The sequence below is a fragment of the Emys orbicularis genome, chromosome 13, assembly GCF_028017835.1.
Source record: "Emys orbicularis isolate rEmyOrb1 chromosome 13, rEmyOrb1.hap1, whole genome shotgun sequence".
Lineage (NCBI taxonomy): Eukaryota > Metazoa > Chordata > Testudines > Emydidae > Emys > Emys orbicularis.
This window is the reverse complement of record NC_088695.1, coordinates 25,704,609-25,725,390: the sequence shown is the minus strand read 5'-3', so window position 1 is coordinate 25,725,390 and position 20,782 is coordinate 25,704,609. Positions and strand designations below refer to the sequence as shown.

General features: G+C 45.4%; 1 protein-coding gene across 1 annotated transcript in view; it reads right to left on the bottom strand.

Moving 5' to 3' along the window:
• DNAH9 (dynein axonemal heavy chain 9) overlaps positions 1 to 20,782 on the bottom strand; it is a 420,192-nt gene that overhangs the window by 124,002 nt on the left and 275,408 nt on the right. The window contains exons 56-57 of the mRNA XM_065415313.1: positions 10,353 to 10,517; positions 4,703 to 4,843 (exon numbers count right to left, since the gene is read on the bottom strand). Coding sequence (XP_065271385.1) covers positions 4,703 to 4,843; positions 10,353 to 10,517 — 306 coding nt within the window. The remainder of the gene's footprint in view (positions 1 to 4,702; positions 4,844 to 10,352; positions 10,518 to 20,782) is intronic.

Here is a 20,782-nt window from a genome sequence, read left to right as displayed (position 1 = left end):
CCAGGATTTCCAGGTTTGTGGATCTTAGGTAGTAGATAGAATAACCCCGGTCGGGGCTCTAAGGGTAAGTTGATTTGTTCCTGTGTTAGTGTAGGGAGTGTCCTGAGTAGATGGTGCAGTTTCTTAGTGTATTCCTCAGTGGGATCTGAGGAAAGTGGCCTGTAGAATTTGGTATTGGAGAGTTGTCTGGCAGCCTCCTTCTGGTTGAATGGTTAAAGGTCTTGAGAACATGACCTATGAAGGAAGGCTAAAAGAACTGGGTTTGTTTTGTTTGGAAAAGAGAAGAATGAGAGGGGACATGATAGCAGTTTTCAGGTATCTAAAAGGGTGTCATAAGGAGGAGGGAGAAAACTTGTTCATCTTAGCCTCTAAGGCTAGAACAAGAAGCAATGGGCTTAAACTGCAGCAAGGGAGGTTTAGGTTGGACATTAGGAAAAAGTTCCTAACTGTCAGGGTGGTTAGACACTGGAATAAATTGCTTAGGGAGGTTGTGGAATCTCCATCTCTGGAAATATTTAAGAGTAGGATAGATAAATGTCTATCGGGATGGTCTAGACAGTATTTGGTCCTGCCATGAGGGCAGGGGACTGGACTCGATGACCTCTCGAGGTCCCTTCCAGTCCTAAAATCTATGAATTGCAGGAGAAAACCTCTTCAAGGCTCTAAGGGGTGTTTCAAGCTCACAATCAGGGTTTACAAACTGTCTGGAAAAAGTCGTAGACTAGGAGGCAGACTCGCCTTCACCCTCATACAGCTGGACTCCAAACAACATCTCCTGTCCTTTGTGAGCATGTAGCATTGTTATATTTACACTGAAACCGCTTGTCATCTGAGAGACCTATGCAGTAATTGCTTTGAAGCTGCCATGGCCCAAATGTGTGTCCTTCTCTGATGGACTCCTTTGCAGGAAAAGACCCAGAAGAGCCTCTCGGCACCATGTCACTGGCCAAGAAGAAGACTCTGGAGGGTTATTTTGTCAAGGCAAAATTATTAATTATTAATTATTATTATTATTATTTGTATTGCAGTAGAGGCTACGAGCCTTAGTCATGACCTAGGGCCCCATTGTGCTAGGTGCTGCACAAACACAGAACACAACGATAATCCCTGCCCCAAGAAGCTTACTGACCAAGCAGACATCCTGAAAGTTAACCTCCTTCCCCACCAGTCAAAGTAGGGAAACCTGCTGGTGAAACAATGCCCAGACTTGAAACCAAGAAACAATTAACTATGAATTTACAGCTAGCCACATATTTTAACCTATACCAAAAAACTAAGTCTCCTACTCTAAATCCCAGTGGAGAGCAAAGTTTGGATTCTGTGTCCATTCAGGTTGGCAAAAGAAGGGAACTTACGGACAGAAAAAACAGATGAGTTCAACAAATTGGCAGCTGGCCTGGAGGGCTGTGATCTGGAGCTGACCTTTTGGTTCTCAGACGAGGGGGTTTAGGCTGTGGAGACTTGGGAGGTTCTCTTTTTCTGTCTGTATGCTGTCCCTTTTGTGACTGTGATTTCTGGTTATTGCCATCAGAGGAGTGAAGTTCTGGAACAGCCAACCAAGGGGAGCGGGGGGGGGGGGGGGAAGGGGGCAAAAAACCTAACTAGCTTCTTCAAGACCGAGCTTGGTAAGTTTATGGAGGAGATGGTATGATGAGATTGCCTACAATGGCATGTAGCCAATCTGCAACTGCTAGCAGCAAATGTCTCCAAGGGCCAGAGATGGGACACTAGAGGAGAAGGCCTCTGAATTACTACAGAGAATTCTTTCCCACATGTCTGGCTAATGGGTCTTGCCCACACGCCCAGGGTCTAACAGATCACCATATTTGGGGTCAGGAAAGAATTTTCCCAAGTCAGATTAGCAGAGCTACCTTGGGGGTTGTCGCCTTCTTCTGAAGCATGGGGAATGGGTCACTAGTGTAAATGGTGGATTCTCTATACCCTGAAGGCTTTAAATCAAGCGTTGAGGACTTCAGGAACTCAGCCAGAGATTAGGGGTCTATTACAGGAGTGGGTGGGTGAGGTCCTATAGCCTGCAATGTGAGGGTTGCACCCCCCCTTACCCTTGTCTGTGCCCCCTGTCCCCTCCCCCGCTACTCCCCTCCCCGGGTGCCAGGGCCAGGCATGGGTCTGTGGCTCCGGGGGGGAACACGGACAGGGTTAAGGGGGCTGAGGCTGGGGCCACAACTGGGGATGGTTTTGGGACCAGGGATGGAGCTGGATCCAGGGGCCGAGGCTGGAGGCGGGGTCAGGAGCTGGGCCCCTGGCTCGGTGAGGAGCCACACCAAGGTTGGGGATGGGGTCAGGCATGGGCCAGGAGCCGGGGCTGCAGCTTGGGGCAGGGCTGGAGCAGAGCTAGGGGCAGGGCGGGGCTGGGTGGTGCTCCTTCCCCACTCCCTGTGGGGACTGGCCTGGGCCTGCTGCTCCCTCCTCCCCCCACCGAACGTTCCTTTGTGCCCCCTCAGGAGGACACGCCCCACAGTTTGGGGACCTCTGATGATCTTGATGGTCCTTTCTGGCCTAAAAGTCTGAGTCTATGAGCTGCCCTTTTGTGGCACAGCTCTGGGAACGACTGCTCTGCATACACAGAGTTTTATAACTAAATGTATTTCTTCCATTTCCTTGTGGTAAATGAGACGGACATTTCTGAGTTCCTCCAAACAGCTAGTTTCAACTATATTTAGAGTTATCAGGAAGACTACAGGGTGAGGGATTACTACTTCCCAGGTATACTACTTTAACATTAAAATGAAGCAGTTAATACAAAATATTGTTGTGAAACATAATGCATATACACACATAAAATACTTCGCAAAACCAAGAATATGAAAAGGGCAAGCCAGGCTTCAGTGCATACTCCACCCATAGGCACAAACCTTACCATTACCACAACTACCATACACCACAGATCAGGCAACAACAATACACTTAGACAGCAAGGGTCCGTATCACCAAATGTATATGGCCACATTGCACAGCTTTAATCTGGGGGTCTAAAATCTCCTCAGGGTTATTACTGATTTGGTGTAGCCAGGTTAATCATGGATGACTGCGTGGCCACTGCCAGTCCATGGCCAGGCAATGTCCCCTCCAAGTCCAATCAAGACCTCAAGTCCAATCTTCAGGGCTCAATGTGTGGAGACTTTATCTCTGAGGTGGGCTATATGATCAAAAATGCCAGCCAGCTGTGACAGCTGATGACTTCAATCTTCTTGAGACCAGTTCTCAATAATACCTTCCTATTACTGATAAAATCAAACCATCTTGTGCCTAGTAGTAACCGCTGGCAACGCATATGAAATGCCTCAAGCAGCCTGATGTCTTGTTTAAGCAAGACAGATCATGGCCTGCAAACTTAACGCTGACCCATAGGGATGCCACCCTTCAATCTTTAATCAAACTATCGCCACCTAACACAACACACTAGTGCACTGCACAGCCATGATTGACAGCGTTGGGAGGGGGTAGCTCGTCTCTCTCAGCCACATAGACTGTGCACTATTTGTAGGAAAGACCATCTTGCAGATGACACAAAAATTGGGAAAATGGTAAATAATGAAGGGGACAGGTCACTGTTTCAGAGTGATTTGTATCACTTGGTAAACTGGGTGCAAGCAAGCAATATGCGTTTTAACATGGCTAAATGTAAACATAGACACCTGGGAACAAAGGATGTAGGCCACACTTACAGGATGGGGTTAGGAAGTAGTGACTATGAAGGTGATTTGGGGGTTATGTTGGATAATCAGCTGAACGTGAGCTCCCAGTGGCCAAAAAAGCTAATGCAATCCTGGGATATATAAACAGGGGAATATTGAGTAGGAGTAGAGAGGTTATTTTGTCTCTGTATTTGGCACCGATACAACCACTGCTAGAATACTGTCTCCAGTTCTGGTGCCCACAATTCAAGAAGGATGTTGATAAATAGAAGAGGGTTCAGAGAAGAGCCAAGAGAATGATTAAAGGGTTCGAAAACATGTCTTATAGTGACACAGACTCAAGGAAATCAATCAATTTAGCTTAACAAAGAGACGATAGAAGTGATTTCATTACAGTATCTACATGGGGAAGAAATATTTAATAATGGGCTCTTCAATCTAGCAGAGAAAGACATAACACAATTCTGTGGCTGGAAGTTGAAGCTAGACAAATTCAGATTGGAAATATGGTATAATTTTTTAAATAGCGAGAGTAATTAACTGTTGCAACAATTTACCGAGGGTTGTGATGGATTCTCCATCACTGACAATGTTTAAATCAAGATTGGACATTTTTCTAAAGGATCTGCTTTAGGAATTATTTTGGGGAAAGTTCTCTGGCCTGTGATCTACAGGAGATCAGACTAAATGATCATAATGGTCCCTTCTGACCTTTGAATCTATGAATATTTCTGTGGTGTGTTTGTACAGCGTCTACCACAAAGGGATTCTGGTACAGGACTGGGACTCTGAGGTGCTACTGAAACAAAAATAAAACCATGAAGTGCTTTTAGAAAGCCATAAATAACAGCAACCTCCATGAAAACCAAGCAATAGAAGGGATTAGGTTATACCTACTTTTAAAGTGGGAGTTAAAATACCCTCCCCTCCACCTGGCCAAGAAAACAGATTCCATTTCACCGTAGTATGTTAATGAGGTAACTAAACTGTCCAGCAGAACTCTGGGGAGCTGGGAGAGTTCTTGTCAGTCACAGGGGCAGTACCTTCAAAGAGAACTGGTACATGGGGTGAATGGCATTGAGGTCGTTCATGATGAAGTACAGCAGAGAAGCCCGTGCTGCTGCAGGTCTGTAGTGCTCCCTCGCCTCGTTAATCTTTGTTTCTGTCACCTTGGACTCCTGGACCTGTGAGGAAATTAAAGACCAAAACAATCATGAAACTATTTTAATTGTGTGACTCTCTCTCACTTCCGAAAAGATGGGGAGAGCAGAGTTCTTTTGCTGCCCCTGTGTGATGATAACACCTACCACAAAACTGGGTGACCAAAAGAGAGGGCAAAAGCCCCTCTGATTACGACTACAGAGCAATTCTCTGCACTGCCAAGCAGTGAGAATTGGCTGCTGTGATTTCACACAGACTGCAGAGTGAGAACCTGACCTGTTAGCTATTCAAATATTCCCCCTCTGAGCCTGGCAGGTTTGTTTTCTGGGTGGTAAGCAGTGACAGTTAGACCTGGACAGTGCTTATACTGGGAACAGCTGGCCTTGGCTAATTGCCTTGGGTTGTGTTCTGTGAGGCAGGTTTTGGTACATGTTTGTGTCGGCTTCTTCCCTGCCTGTCTCTTTCTGGAATTGAAAAGTGCTGTCACAACACGGTTGGGAAAACCCAAGATCTGCCAGCTGCAGGTAAGCACTCTGCTGTATTTCACTTCACGATGCCCAATTACCTGCTTCCACTGGGCCCCTCTGAGCTTCCCCACAATACGCCCTACTCCTGACGAGCCTAGGTCTACACTACGGGGGGGGGGGGGTCGACCTAAGATACGCAACTTCAGCTACGTGAATAGCGTAGCTGAAGTTGTGTATTTTAGGTCGACTTACCTGGCTGTGAGGACGGCGGCGAGTTGACCGCTGCCGCGCCGCCGTCAACTCCGCTTCCGCCTCTTGCCACGGTGGATTTCCGGAGTCGACGGCAGAGCCATCGGGGATCGATTTTATCGCATCTTCACTAGACGCGATAAGTCGATCCCCAATAGATCGATTGCTACCCGCCGATCCGGCGGGTAGTGAAGACGTGCCCTGACATCAGCTAATTTTTCCTCGCTAATCGCCCCCCACATGTGGGTCATTAATGAATGTAAGGTACCAAGCAATTCTAGGCCTAGCTAGCACTGCTTCCAGGGTGACTCTGCTATTAACTCCACTCCAAGCTGAGAATTGGTCATTTACTCCTACTCTTTGATTTGCTTCTCAAAGAGTTCAATCCAGGACAGGACCATATCTCATATTCAAATAAGGCTCATTGGTCTATACTGTCCAGGATCACCCTTAGCACCATATTTAAAGGTGAGTACAAACTGATATGGTTACTTGGTATAAAGCAGAGGTCACTCGTAATGTGGTCTATTTTAATAAATGAAGAAGTGAGTAAGTGAGGGGTTGTCCTGGGGGGAGGCGGGGTGCTGATTGGCAAGGAGGATGGATTAATGCTACAGACAAAATTTTGAGGCCTGATCAATACAGGCTGCATGTGCAGGGTTCCAACAAGCAAGGTGCTGGGAGGCAAAATACTCCCGTACTGTCTTGCACAGCTGGCTTAATGACTTTTTCTTCACCTTTACCCTGCCAGTTTTAAGGTGCAGCTAGGTTACAGATTGACAATCGAGAGCTGCAGCATGAGGGTCTGTGCAAGCAGAATTGCTGCAGAAAAGATTACCGAGAAATTGCTAAATGTCACTTTTACCCCCAGGCTGAAGGACTTTTATTGCAGTTCCACCTTTACCTGACAGCAGTTGCATGACTCAGAGGGAATTCGCAGCATACGAAAGAGGGAATCCATGAACTGCTATGAGAACTCCCATGACAGTGTTTGAATTTGAAGACACATAGAATTTAATATTAATAAGTACCACAAGTGTATGGGGTCAGGTACAAAAATAAATCTTTCCATTGTTAAGAATTAAAGTGAGAGACAAAGTTTGATTTACAGATTTGTAGAAACTTTAGGCCTTGTCAGCACACGTAAGTTGCACCAGTTTAATTGAAAGCAGTTTTTAAACCAGTGCAAGCCCCCATGTGGACATCCTGATTTTGGTTGAACAGCAGCTGATTTTGGTTTAGTGATTCCTAATCAACTTCAGCTAACCCAACATAAGCCATTCTGAAACTGAAATAGGAGTGTCTGCACAGGGACTTGCGTCAGTTTAACTACACTGGTTTAAATTCACACTTTCAGGGCACGTCTTCACTACCCGCCGGATCGGCGGGTAGCAATCGATCTATTGGGGATCGACTTATCGCGTCTAGTGAAGACGCGATAAAATCGATCCCCGATGGCTCTGCCGTCGACTCCGGAAATCCACCGCGGCAAGAGGCGGAAGCGGAGTCGACGGCAGCGCGGCAGCGGTCGACTCGCCGCTGTCCTCACAGCCAGGTAAGTCGACCTAAAATACGCAACTTCAGCTACGCCATTCACGTAGCTGAAGTTGCGTATCTTAGGTCGACCCCCGCCCCCCCGTAGTGTAGACCTAGCCTTAGTTAAACTGGTGTAAGTGTCTTGGGAAGAGTTAAAATGCTTTTAAATAATGAAGGTGAAGTGTCTCTGCTCCTAGGGTTGCCACTTCAGAGGTAAAAAAAAAAAACGGGATATTTGCCTGCCCCCACCCAGGGCACTGTCTCCCCTTCCCTGCTCCAGGGGCTGTCCCGGGCATCGACCTTGGCAAGCAGGATGTGGCAACCTGCTCCCACCCAGAGGTGATCCCCACAGCTGGTTCCTATATGGAAGTGACTGGATGCTGCCAGCCCCAAGCTCAAACTGTGCCGCTCACTGCTCCCAAGCTGCCCTGTCCTCACAGCTCCCAGACACTGGAGCCAGAGCTCCCTCTGCGCAGGTGCTGCCACCCCACAGCTCCCCAACTACAGCTAGTAGGAGCTGGGGGAGCCAGCAGGGGCATGACTAACAGAAAAGGGGACTTTTAATGTCCCAGGAGGATGTACAATTTCCTGGGAGAGTTACCTAGAAAAAGGGACGATCCCAGAAAAACCCAGACAGGTGTATTCTAGCTCCATGGGGGAGGGTCACCGAGCTTCCCTCCAGGAGCTACAACCAGTGGGAGGTGATTACAGCACAGCCTAGGACAGGTAAACAACTCCAAAGAACACCCCGCCACCCACTGGGGATTTTTACATATACCGGGTCAGGTCCAAGGAACAAAGAAAGGCTTTTGGCATAAGGCTGGTCTGGCTCTTGTTCATGATCTGAATACTGGCATGAGCCTTTGTCCAAGAGGGCAAGCTCTGCTGGAAGGGTCTGAAGGACCTTGTCATCTACCTGACCCTCATGTGGAAGATGAGGGATCTCTGGTAAGCACAGCATGCGGTTAGACCTTTTATTGTTTTATCTATTTCAGGGGTAGGCAACCTATGGCACGCGTGCCAAAGGTGGCATGTGAGCTGATTTTCAGTGGCACTCACACTGCCTGGGTCCTGGCCACCGGTCCAGAGGAATCTGCATTTTAATTTAATTTTAAATGAAGCTTCTTAAACATTTTAAAAACTTTATTTACTTTGCATACAACAATAGTTTAGTTACATATTATAGGCTTATAGAAAGAGACCTTCTAAAAACGTTAAAATGTATTACTAGCACGCGAAACCTTAAATTAGAGTGAATAAATGAAGACTCGGCACTTCTGAAAGGTTGCCGACCCCTGATCTATTTACTCTGTAAATAAATGTAGTGCGCTCTGTGAAGGCTGGCTGGTCACTGGTACTCCGCTATTATGGAACCTGCAGGTGCTGAGCTACATCAGATGTGCTGGGATAACCACAGGGAATGGCAGGGGAACTTCAATCTAAATCCCCAGTCTGGAGGGAGACCGTTGTGGGGCTCTGCCTATTGGGTAGTTCTACACTTACTGCAGTGTGTAGAATACAGACACTGCATGCCCAGCTAGCTTGGGCATAAACAGCCATGTAGTTGGTGGGGCATGGCTCAGGCACGTAGAACAGAGAAGCCTATGCACCTGAACCCCAGAGTATATACCCTACACTGGCTTTCTACATGCCCACGCAGTGTCTTCCACATCTACCCTGCTGTTTTTAGCAGCGTAGTGTCCTGCTGCTGGAGCCTTTCAATGCAGCAAGTAGCTTCACACGGTGGTGAAAAGTGTGGGCATGGCCTGTGTGGTCTACACACCACCATAAGAATAGCCATAGCCATAGAGAGGGGGATAGCTAGTGGCGTGAGACCTAAGTGGGCATCTCTGGAGCAGAACATGGAGGGGTCCAAAACTCTGAGAGGGGGCATGGAAATTATCCTGGCAGCTCTTGCATTGCCAGATCCATTGCCAGATATCAAAGGGCTCTTATGCCTCACATTCCGTTAGCATTGTCTTTCCAGAATGAGCATGGAGTTGACCTGCAGCATGTTTCTCAAGAGTCCTGCCAGTAAAACAACTCAAAGGCCACATAGACTGGATCCCAAGTGAGGTCTAATTCCAACATTCAGCCCCTGTACAACAGGGTGGGTGGTGACCCACTTCACAATTGGAATCTGATTGTTCTTGTTTTAGAAGCTAAAACTGCTGGAAACTTGCATTCTGAATGGAAAAGAAAAATGCTGAAAGAACATTGCATTCTCTCCACTGGAGCTTGATTCAGCCCCACAGCCAAGGCTGGTTCACATGCCCAGTGGTTTGTGAGGAAGGTACAGCCACTTGAAATGTTCCAAAGCTGAGGATTGAGGTACATAAAGTATTTCAATGGGTGTAAGCAAATGAGAAGGCAAACCACCCACAAAACAGAGTCAGAGGGAAATACACTGCTGGCTTTGGCTTCCCCAGACACCATCAATCAATGGCTTAGTCTTAAAGCTATGAGGGCAATTGTTTCTAGAATTCACACAGCCTTGCTAAAATGTCCTCTGTGTTCTTCTTTGTGACTGAGCCAGGCCTGTAGGAGTTCAAACAAAATATCTTTGTCAAGCAGAATAAATATGATTTCACATTCAGAGCTGTTAGAAACAGCCTAAGAATGGAGGGGAAACTGTTAGCCTCTCAGCGAGGTGGGGGTCCCATGCTGAGAAATGAGAGCTGTTGTTCATGCTTGAACCCCCAGCAAAATGATAGGGAAGGGATGACTTGTGTCTGACAGATACAGGGAAAATGTACAAACAGTAAGACAAGCTGTGTAAATAATAATGGTGACAGTGCAGACTGGTTTAAAAACCAAATTTACACCCAGGGGAACTGCATGGGTACTAAACATCTGAGTTTCTGCAGATTGAATCTGGATCACATAAACACCAATGGATTCCAGCTTGCACCTGGGCTAAAATTCTGGCTTAACTGAGGAAGTGTAACGTATTCAGAATTAATCAAATAAGTAAGTAAGTAAATAAATAAATAAATAAAGCCACAGTATTAAGCTGCAGCAGTGTAACCAATCTCGATACAGTGTTTAAGTTTTATTGTTTTACATCAGGCACTGCCATTTTCTCTTCTTCCTAAATAGGCCTTTAACATACACACGCTCTTAAGAATTGAACTGCTCAGAGCCAGCCAGATTAGAGAGCACAGGAATTTATACTGATTTCGATTCTCTATGCAGCAGAAGGGGCAAGAGGAACATATTCATCTTTAAGATGAATAACATCACCCATGTTCCCTTCTTCTGGCCCAGACTTTGCTTTTACCTTTTCTTCAATTTCCGCAGCTGTCTGTTTGGTGGTCTCCAGGTTTTCCACCAAGGCCGTGTCCCCGAGGAAGTTCCCAGACGCTGAGGAGAGCCGGGACAGCAAATTGTCCTCCAAAGTTTTTAAGGTGATTTTGAATCCATTCTGCTGCTTTGTGAGGTCTGACTGCAAATAAACAATGAGGGAAGTTTTAGCCACAGACCAGTGTCAAGGGCAACGTGTCAGCATTAGATTTAAATTTTCACAACCCACTTGCACAGGCCAGTGTTTATCATGACCTTTTGCAGCAGAAATCAATCCAATCCCTACTATGAAGCTCTCTCCAAGGAACACTGAACATGTACGGACTGAGAAGGGACAGAAGATGTATGCCCCGCAGCTAGGAATGTATTCAAAATAAGAGAGTGCAAACTGGTTTGGAGAAAAAGAATTGGGTCAGATCTCACACGCACACACACCCTGCACCCTCCCCACTGACACCTCCCGTTTCATACTTGAGTCAGTCTGGATAAGGATGGCCCTCGGTGCAGTCCGCCACTGCTAGCATGGCCGCCACTCTCTCCCATCCCCAAAGGTCCCAGTACCCCTGCCCATGACACATCAACACACGTCATCTCAGAATTGAGAGCAAAATGGGTAAAAGGCTGACAACTAGAAGCAAAAATGGCCAAAAAGCAGAAAGTTCACTTCTATTCAAAGAGATTAGTGCAAGACACATTGCCAGATAGTTCAGTTTCATAACCCAAGGCACAATAATGCCTCCACTTAGCTGTTACTATGGTTTGTATTCAAGTAGTCCCCAGAGATAGAGCCCCATTGTGCCAGAGAATCGAAGACAGTCCCTGACACAAAGAGTTCACAATCTAAAAGACAAGACAATCAAACAGATATAAACAACTAAATAGCCACTTGCTGAAGTACAGACCTTGTAAATTACAGTGCAATTACAGTTTTCCTTCACACAACAAATCCCTCCATAACAACCTGCTCTGTGTCCAGCTGCCACTCCGTTATCTTTCCTCTGTAAATAATGGTTAATAGAAGACATGGGTTATGGTGAAATGAAGGCATCTCTTCCTCAGCTTGGTGACCCTCCACAAGTAGATTCTGCCCTTGCACAAATGATTGCATCTCTTGCTCAGCCTTTGCCAGGGGGCACAGTGCCTGTACTGGGATGAAGGTACATATCCAAGAGGGCGGTTGTTTTACAAATTCTCATTTTTTAACATTGTAGTGAGGTGGACTGGCCTCCCATGGACACGGAGGGGGAGGAACCCCGCACTGAGCCCTGGTGGGCGGAGCCAGGCCACACTCACCCCTCCTGCCGGAAGTCAGTGGGCGGGACAGGAAGTATAAAAGATGGGTCTGAAAGCTCAGTTGGGCTGCAGCTGCTGGAGGAGCCAGATGCCTCCTGCTTGCACCCGAGCTTGGAGACTGCTGCTGGCCCCTGGGGAGCTGAGGACTGGCCAGAGCCGTACGCTGACCCAACAGCGGAGGAGCTGCCAGCACTACCACAGGTCTTCAACCCGGACGATCTGGACAACCCTCTACAGGACCAGGTACAAGCTGATGGGGAGTCAGGAAGTGGCCCAGAGGCAGCCGACCCTAGTCTAACTGCAGCACCGCCTGTTGCGGTCAGGATCCCCGCTGACCCAGTGGCAAATCTCACTGCCACTGTTAGGGCCCTTGGCCGGGGTGCAGTGGAGTGGATGGGCCTGTGCCCCACCCTGCCGCCCCAACCCTGGGGTGGCTGTCTCCCCCTCTTGAGGCCAAGAAGCCACCACTTTTCGTCCATCAGTCGGAGCCAGGATGCGCGAAGCCCTTGCTGCTCGGCCCTGAGCGTGAACACAAGCTATAGACTTATTGCCCTGCCCTGACTGAGGGTCTGGGCTACCTGTCTGCCTTTTTAGCTCGGCCCCTGACTGCAGGCCTGAGCTATAGACTCCCCTTGCCCTGCCCTGCCCTATGGGTCCAGTCTACTTAACTGTGTTTCTTGCTCAGCCCCTGACTATGGGCCCGAGCTATAGACTCTTGCCACGCCACTAATTCCCCACGACAGGTGACACCCAGAGACGTCGTGAGGCGGACTGGCCTCTTACAGACCCGGAGCGGGAGGAACCCCGCTGCTGAACCACTACAAACACTATCAGAGAAAATATCCCATGGCAAACCATGCACCTGTCTTGTGCACTGCTGGGTATAATATAAGCTTGGCCTTTCTGCTACTGTGCTGTCAAAAGGAAATAATCACAAATATTTTAGCACATAGAGAAGCCCTTTGAAAGATGAAGGCATTTAAATCCCCAGACTGTATTGAAGTAGCATTGCTTTGTGGCTCAAAGAACTGGCAACAGAAAAGGAGCTTTTTAGCAATAAGGATCCAACCCAATTCTCACTAAAGACAGAGATTTAAAATGCACTTGGAGCAAGCCTGAGGTCAAAGCTGCCATCAGATGGCAATTCAGTGTCAGCATGAAATGATCTGGTTCTCTGAGCTCATTCCAGGCACACAGGCATCCATGCCACCAGAAAGCAGCATTTCTACCCTCACTGTGGTTGATAATCTCATTTATGAGACAAGAGATAGAATGGTCCATGGAAACCAAACTTTCCTCTTATTCTTAAACCCCAATCAGTCCAGGGCTGAGGAGTTATGTACCGGGAGCCCTGCATTGCTCCCCAAGTGGTATTTGTTTTGTATATAGAGGAGTTCAGGCTATCTGTTCTGAACCTTTCATTGATAATAAATCAACTTTAAATCTTCCAAAATGCTGGACTGAAATATTGCATATGCTATTCACACACACACACACACACACTGTACACATGTTCCGTATCAATGCAGCACCTACAGTATGTAGGACAGCTAATGCACTGAAGTGTGCAGGTTGTTGGCATTCCAACTAGAAATCCTCGTTTTCAGGGACTTATTTCTTGGGCATTACATGCAGGACTTTGCCCAAGGAAGTAAATATTTTATAAGTTTTTTGACACAGAAAACTGATTTGGCTATAATTTTGCATGTTCCTGTCATTCAAACATGGCCTGCATTTAAAATGACATTTTGCAGGCTATTAGTGGTCTAGAATGTGAGCTGGAGGCCCTGTCGTTATGAATAAGGACGGATGCTTTATTATTATTTCTTTTTTTGCTCTAATAGCTCATAATTCCTATGTAATGCCCTTAAGTGCAAACAATGAACTGCACAGGATGCTGTATTCCCCACAGATGTCTATACCTGATTACTGGTCTGTTATGCTATTGTTTTTAATGTCACAGAAACTATGGTTAGTTATTTGTACAATGGAATTGTCCATAGTTTGATATTTCATATACTACAATGAAAACGGAATTTCTGAAAAAAACAGGTTATCATGGGGCATTTTATGTTTTGTCCCACCACCAAAAATTAATCCCTTCTATGGGCTAGCTCTCCTCAGGGCTCACAAACTGCCACCCCCTCAAGCCTCACTGACAGATGAAGGAATTGGATTTCTCTATATGTGCAACTATTGTCAGAGATCAAAGCTCCTGTGCCTGCCTAGCTGAGCCGGCAAACAGCAGCCTTTCCCAAGAGTCTAAAAAGCTCATTCCATTCAGTGATGCTGCTGCTCTAGTTCTTTTGTCAAGGCCTCTCTCTCCAACCCCGCCAGGAGCAGCCCACCTCCTCGTCCTGTTCAGGGTAATGGTTTTCCAATATAGCTGTAAATATAAAGGTCAGTTTTTGGAGTAGATTGTCTGTATAGCTCAACACCCTTGGGAAGTACATCCATCCCTGGCATCTAGCTGGAATCCCGTTAACACTGGAGCCTCCCTGTAGCCTTTCACATATCAATACTCAGGCCTGTGGGCAGTAGGGGGTCGTAGTCGCAGTGAATCGTTGCCTGCTAGAGCACACTCCTGGGTCTCTGGAAGCATTCAGATGATAGCTATGCTCGACCCTTTCGTTCATAATGGAAACCCATCTTTGACCTTTTAGGGGGTTGATACAGATCCGAAATCTCAAGGTTGATCTAGAATCTTTGGCTGTCTCCGTTGTAATATCACTGTATTCCACAGACTCCTGACACCTCCTGACATCCAGACACAACCACTCGGCTTCTTCTATTCATTTCTTCTGGAAACTGGTTTCCTAATGCAATAACTCTGTCCCAAGGCAAGGGTTTGTACCATGCCAATACCCCCAATGCCAAATGTATCCCTCTCATTTGAAGCATGGGCAGAGGAATATAATTTTCTCCCAAGCAAATTGATATTTCTTCTTGTGTTTGGGGGAGGAATAATGAACCTTTCCTTGCTTCAATTTCTCATTAGCCACCACAACTCAAATCCTATGGCAGGACTTGGTAAAGTCCATCAGCATGTTAAGACATTGCCAGGACAGAGACAGGGGTAAGCAAAAGGTGTTGGGATGGCTTAAACAGACCATCAATCCAGGGGGTGAGCCACCTTGCCTTCCACTGGAATTTGGATGTGAGATTTCTCATAAACTGTCGATAGCTGCCGATTTCAGGAGTTCTCATGAGTTAGGATCTGTTCCAACCCCACGGAAATCAATGGGAGTCTTTCGATTGACTTTAGTGGGAGCTGGATCAGACCCCAACTCAGGAAGATGGCAGTAGCAGACATATCTGACCTTCACATAGCCTGCTCTGGTGAAGAAGAGAATGGAGCAGTAACGTGACTCTGACTGCCCTCCTCAACTACACCTACTATAAATAAAAAATAAACAAGCCTTTTAGGGTTACTAATTTTAGAATTAAACTTTCTCCTAATCCCACCCATGCAGTTCATAAGTACCCAGTCTAATCCAGTAGTTCGGGAATTGTACTGCCTTACTCGTTTTCTTCTATCACAATCTTTAGAGACAATGGCAGAACTATTATCTCTCGACTTTGTGCCTCTTAACAGTAATGAATAGTAATGAATCAGCTAATGGTGCCAGGCTAGTCCAATACACTGCAAGTAGAGCATTCTAGGTCATTCTGAATCAGTGACTTGGACCTTTTTATCTGCATGTAATAGTTTATCTACATTTTTCAATTATTTTCCACCAGTTTTTGAATAATTTTGATCTTTTTCTTAATAGGATTACACACAAAAAGCTAAGTTAAATGGAATGTCCAAGAGGAAATTAATAGTTCTGTATCGAGAGCAGGGTTTGAATAATGTGCAATAAATGAGGCCTGGGGCCATTCAGAGAACAAGGAGGATACAACAAAATATTGCATAACTGCTCACTCAGAGAGCATGTTCCATCCTGCACACTGAGTGGGGCAAGAGATCCTGTGGAAAAATAGCATGTGAGCATGTAATTCAAGACTGTATCAAAATGCATACATATCTGCATACTGGGGGTTCCTAGTTTTTGAGTGCTTGAATTATCTGATAATTCATTAGAGCAATTAAAGGATTAGAAGAGGGTTTGCCCTAACGTGATAATTTCGAGGAGCTCAATCTATTTAACTTAACAAAGAGAAAGTTAGGGGGTGACTTGATTACAGTCTGTCAGTACCTACATGGGAACAAATATTTGATAATGGGCTCTTCAATCTAGCAGAGAAAGATCTAACATGATCCAATGGCTGAAAGTTGAAGATAGACAAATTCAGATTGCAAATAAGGCATACATTTTTAACAGTGGGAATAATTAATCATTAGAACAATTTACCAAGGGGCGTGGTGGATTGTCCATCACTCATGATTTTTAAATCAAGCTTAGATGTTTTCTAAAATATCTGCTCTAGAAATTATTTCAGGAAAATTCCGTGGGCTGTATCAGAAGTCAGAGCTGATGATTACAATGGTCCCTTCTGGCCTTGGAGTCTATGAATCTATGATTTTGTGACATTATTATTTTTTTAATATAACCTAAAAATTACACCCAAAAACTTTTATAAAGGGAAACTGAAAGTGCAGAAATTCCATCATGTGGAATCACACTGACACCCAAATGGGTCATCAGCATGGCTGAAAGAAATGGTTACTTACTATAACTATGGTTCTTCTTCGAGTAGATGAGGACATGCATTCTATTAGGTGACTCACAAGCAGTACCCCAGTCTGGAGGCAGGGCTCAGAGTCTACTGGAATGGAGATTGCAGGACCACCCTTCCAAGGCCTGCGTCTGCTCTGGAAGATGTGATAATAGCATAATGGTCCGTAAACGTATCTGTGTCTCAATGAATGCCTGGAACGACTCACACAAGGCCTTGGGCAACTGGTTCTCGAATTTAGATATAGCTGACCAGTTGAGAAAATCACACTTGGACAGCAAAGCTTGTTGATTTGTGATCCTCATCTGCAGGGACAATGAGGTCTATAGATCTTCTGGTCCAGAAGATCCAATCACTTGGAGTCCCTATGCTTGGAGGTAGACTTGAACCTACCCTGCCAAGCCATGTTGTTTACCACCATTACAATCAGGGAATTTGGGCTGGGTGGGAATAGAACACCTCAATGTCATACACAGGAAAAAAGTAGGGCTTTTCCATGCACTTAGCCACTGGTGGTAGCAAGGCCAGTGTACTCCACAGGACTCTTGTGGGCACGAGGAGATGTGGCTATATAGTGTTAAAGCTCCTGGTATGCCTTGAAGTCCTGCAGAATAGCAGGGGAGAATGAATCAGGCAACACGGCATCATCTGGTGATGAGGACAAAGGTCTTGTCTGATCCAAAACTGGCTCTCAATTCTGGGAAGATATACCTGGAAGGGAGGACTCTGGCAGCATTGTGGGGAGGAAGACAGCCAATACCTGGACTTGTGACTGATGCAAAGCCACCATCGTTGACCTGGTGGGTGACTTCAACTTTGAATGGGATGAAGAGCGGGATCTCCACAAGAAAGGCGCATCCCACTGAGTCCAAGGAGGCCACTGACATGGGTAGGGCATTGGTGACTGGGAGAGACCAGGCCCAGGGATTTCTGTACCAACCACAGGGCACACACCAACTCTGGGAGCCATACTGATCCATTGGCGTCCTGCGGAGTTCATCAGGTGATGTGGAGTGGGAGGATGACGAGACTGACTGGGAATCAGAGCCCCGGGATCTCAGTAATATGGGCAGAGGGAGCCAATAGGTGGTCCAATTAATCCGTTACCCAGAGCGAGGCAGGAATTGGTGCCCCCGATAAAGGCAATATCATCAGTTCCAAGCATGCAGGTGTCGATGTTGAGGGTGATGAGAACCGCCATGGGAGCACCTGCAGCATTGAATGCAGCAGGGCCAAAGAGGCTCTTGCTGCCAAGGTTCCCCTCACCAATTCCGGTACCAGCTCTGTGCCCACCATGGGGAGGGGAGCATCTTGGCGCAGTGCCGAGGTGCAAGTCCTGGACTAGCAGTGAGGATACAGTCGGTACGGCTTCACCTTTGTCAGTACTGGAGTCATTGGACACCTGGAGGCCAGATCAGGCCACATGGCTTGCTCAAGCAGATGCTGCTTGAGGCAAAGATTCCATGCTATTTGAGTTTGCTTCTTAAGCAATATACAGATCGAACGACACTCTTTAAGGTCAGCCTCACCGAGGCAAAGCAAGCACTGCATGTGGGAGTCACGTTGGGGATCACCCCTCTGCATGAAGGGCAATGTTTAAACCCTGGTGCGGGCATCACTGGGGAACACTAACACTATCTATTAACTACTAACTATGTACAATAAACTAGGCTAAGACTAAATGTGAGGTTGTGACACAACCACCACACAGAATTCTGACGCCAGCCTCTGAGACTTTTGTCTCTTCTTAGAGAAGTTACATTGTCTAGCAGGGTATGTTGGTTGCCTGTAGAACAGCTGACCATACCATTGCTGTTGCTGCTCTTGAGGTCTGTACTGCCACCTTTTAGTGACTGGAGGATAGACTCCTAATGGTCATATTGTAGCTCTGGAATCTTTGAATTACTTTAAGGTCTCATCAATCTTATCGTAAAAGAGGGAGTGACCATCAAGACAGGTCCTTTAAAGCCTGCAGAATGTCTGGGACTATACCAGAGTTCAGCAGCCATGAGGCCCTTTTCATTGCTATTGCAGAAGGCATGACTCTGGAGGAAACATCTGTGATGTCAAGCACCAGCTGGAGTGACTTTTGATGAGCCTCTGCAAGAAAGGTTTTTAACTCATTTCATGCATCCTCAGGGAGTTTATTAACAAATTTTGATGAGGCCAATTTAGAAAATCATACTTCAGCAGAAGCACTGGTTGATTAGCTATGTGCATCTGTAATAACAGAGTCGAATAAATCTTTCTCCCAACAAAACAAGTCTTTTGGACTCTTTTCCTTGTGTGTAGACTTGTACCTGCCCTGACAAGATCTTTAATTGGCAGCAGTGACCACCAGGGTGTTGGGTGGTGAGGAGGAATAAAAACACTCACAGCCATGAATAGGAACATGGAAGTGTTTTTCAGTATGCTTAGCAGTGGGAGCTATGGAAGCCAATGTATTCCACTAAGTTATTGTGGGCTCCAAAAGCGCTTCATTTATTGGGCGAGCAAGCCTCCCAGGGGCTAATGATTGCAAGATGTCCAGAAACTAGGGCTGTCAAGCAACTAAAAAAATTAATCACAATTAATTGAATGATTTAAAAAAAAACTGTGATTAATTGTGTGATTAATCACGCTGATAAATAATAGAATACCATTCATTTAAATATTTTTGGATGTTTTCTACATTTTCAAATATATTGATTTCAATTATAACAGAATACAAAGTATACTGCTCACTTTCTTTATTTTTTATTACAAATATTTGCACTGTAAAAAACAAAAGAAATAGTATTTTTCGATTTCCATTACGAGTACTGTAGTAAAATCTCTTTATCATGAACACTGAACTTACAAATGTAGAATTATGTAAAAAAAAACAACCCTGCATTCAAACACAAAACAATGTAAAATTTTAGAGCCTACAAGTCCACTCAGTCCTACTTCTTGTTCCCTAATCGCTCAGACAAATTTGTTTATATTTACAACAGATAATGCTGCCCGCTTCTTGTTTACGTCACCTCAAACTGAGAACAGGCATTCACATTGCACTGCTGTAGCTGGCATCGCAAGATATTTACATGCCAGATGCGCTAAAGATTCACGTCCCTTCATGCTTCGACCAATATTCCAGAGGACTTTCATCCAGGCTGTTGACAGGTTCTATTCAATAATGATCCAAAGCAGTGCCGATCGATGCATGTTCATTTTCATCATCATGAGTCAGATGCCATCAACAGAAGCTTGATTTTCTTTTTTGATGGTTTGGGTTTTGTAGTTTCTGCATCAGAGTTTTGCTCTTTTAAGACTTCTGAAAGCGTGGTTCCACATCTCATCCCTCTCAGATTTTGGAAGGCACTTCAAATTCTTAAACCTGGAGTCGAGTGCTGTAGCTTTCTTTAGAAATCTCATATTGGTGCCTTCTTTGCGTTTTATCAAATCTGCAGTGAAAGTGTCCTTGAAATGAACATGTGCTGAGTCATCATCCAAAATGGCTATAACATCAAATATATGGCAGAATGCAGGTAAAACAGAGCAGGAGACATACAATTCTCCCCCAAGGAGTTCAGTCACAAATGTAATTAACACTTTATTTTTTTAACAAGCGTCATCAGCATGGAAGCATGTCCTCTGGAATGGTGGCCAAAGCATGAAGGGTATATGAATGTTTAGCATATCTGGGATGTAAATACCTTGCAATGCCGACTACAAAAGTGCCATGCGTATGCCTGTTCTTACTTTCATGTGACATTGTAAATAAGAAGCAGGCAATATTATGTCCCGTAAATGTAACCAAACTTGTTTGTCTTAGCAATTGGCTGAACAAGAAGTAGGACTGAGTGGACTTGTAGGCGCTAAAGTTTTATATTGTTTTGTTTTTTAATGCAGTTAAGTAACAAAAAAATCTACATTTGTAAGTTGCACTTTCACGATAAAGAGAGTGCACTACAGTACTTGTATGAGGACTTGAAAAATACTATTTCTTTTATCATTTTTACAGTGCAAATATTTGTAATAAAAATATAAAATGAACAGTGTACACTTTGAATTCTGTGTTGTAATTGCAATCAATATATTTGAAAATGTAGAAAAACATCCACAAATATTTAATACATTTCAATTAGTTTTCTATTGTTTAACCATGCAATTAAAACTGCGATTAATTGCGATTAATTTTTTGAGTTAATCATATGCGTTAACTGCGATTAATCGACAGCCCTACCAGAAATTTATGCATACTGTCTTGTACATATTCAGCCTGAATGCCCATTGCTGCTGTCATACTTCTTAAAAGGTCCTGGAAAAACTTGAAGTCCTCTGGTATGAGAGAGGACGAATCTGGTACTGAAGAGTCATTGGGCAAAGAGGAAGACAGTAGCAGTGGAACCTGGGTCACAGGTTCAGGATGATGCTGTGGTGGGTCAGTAGAAAGTGCCTGAGGGTGTTGCC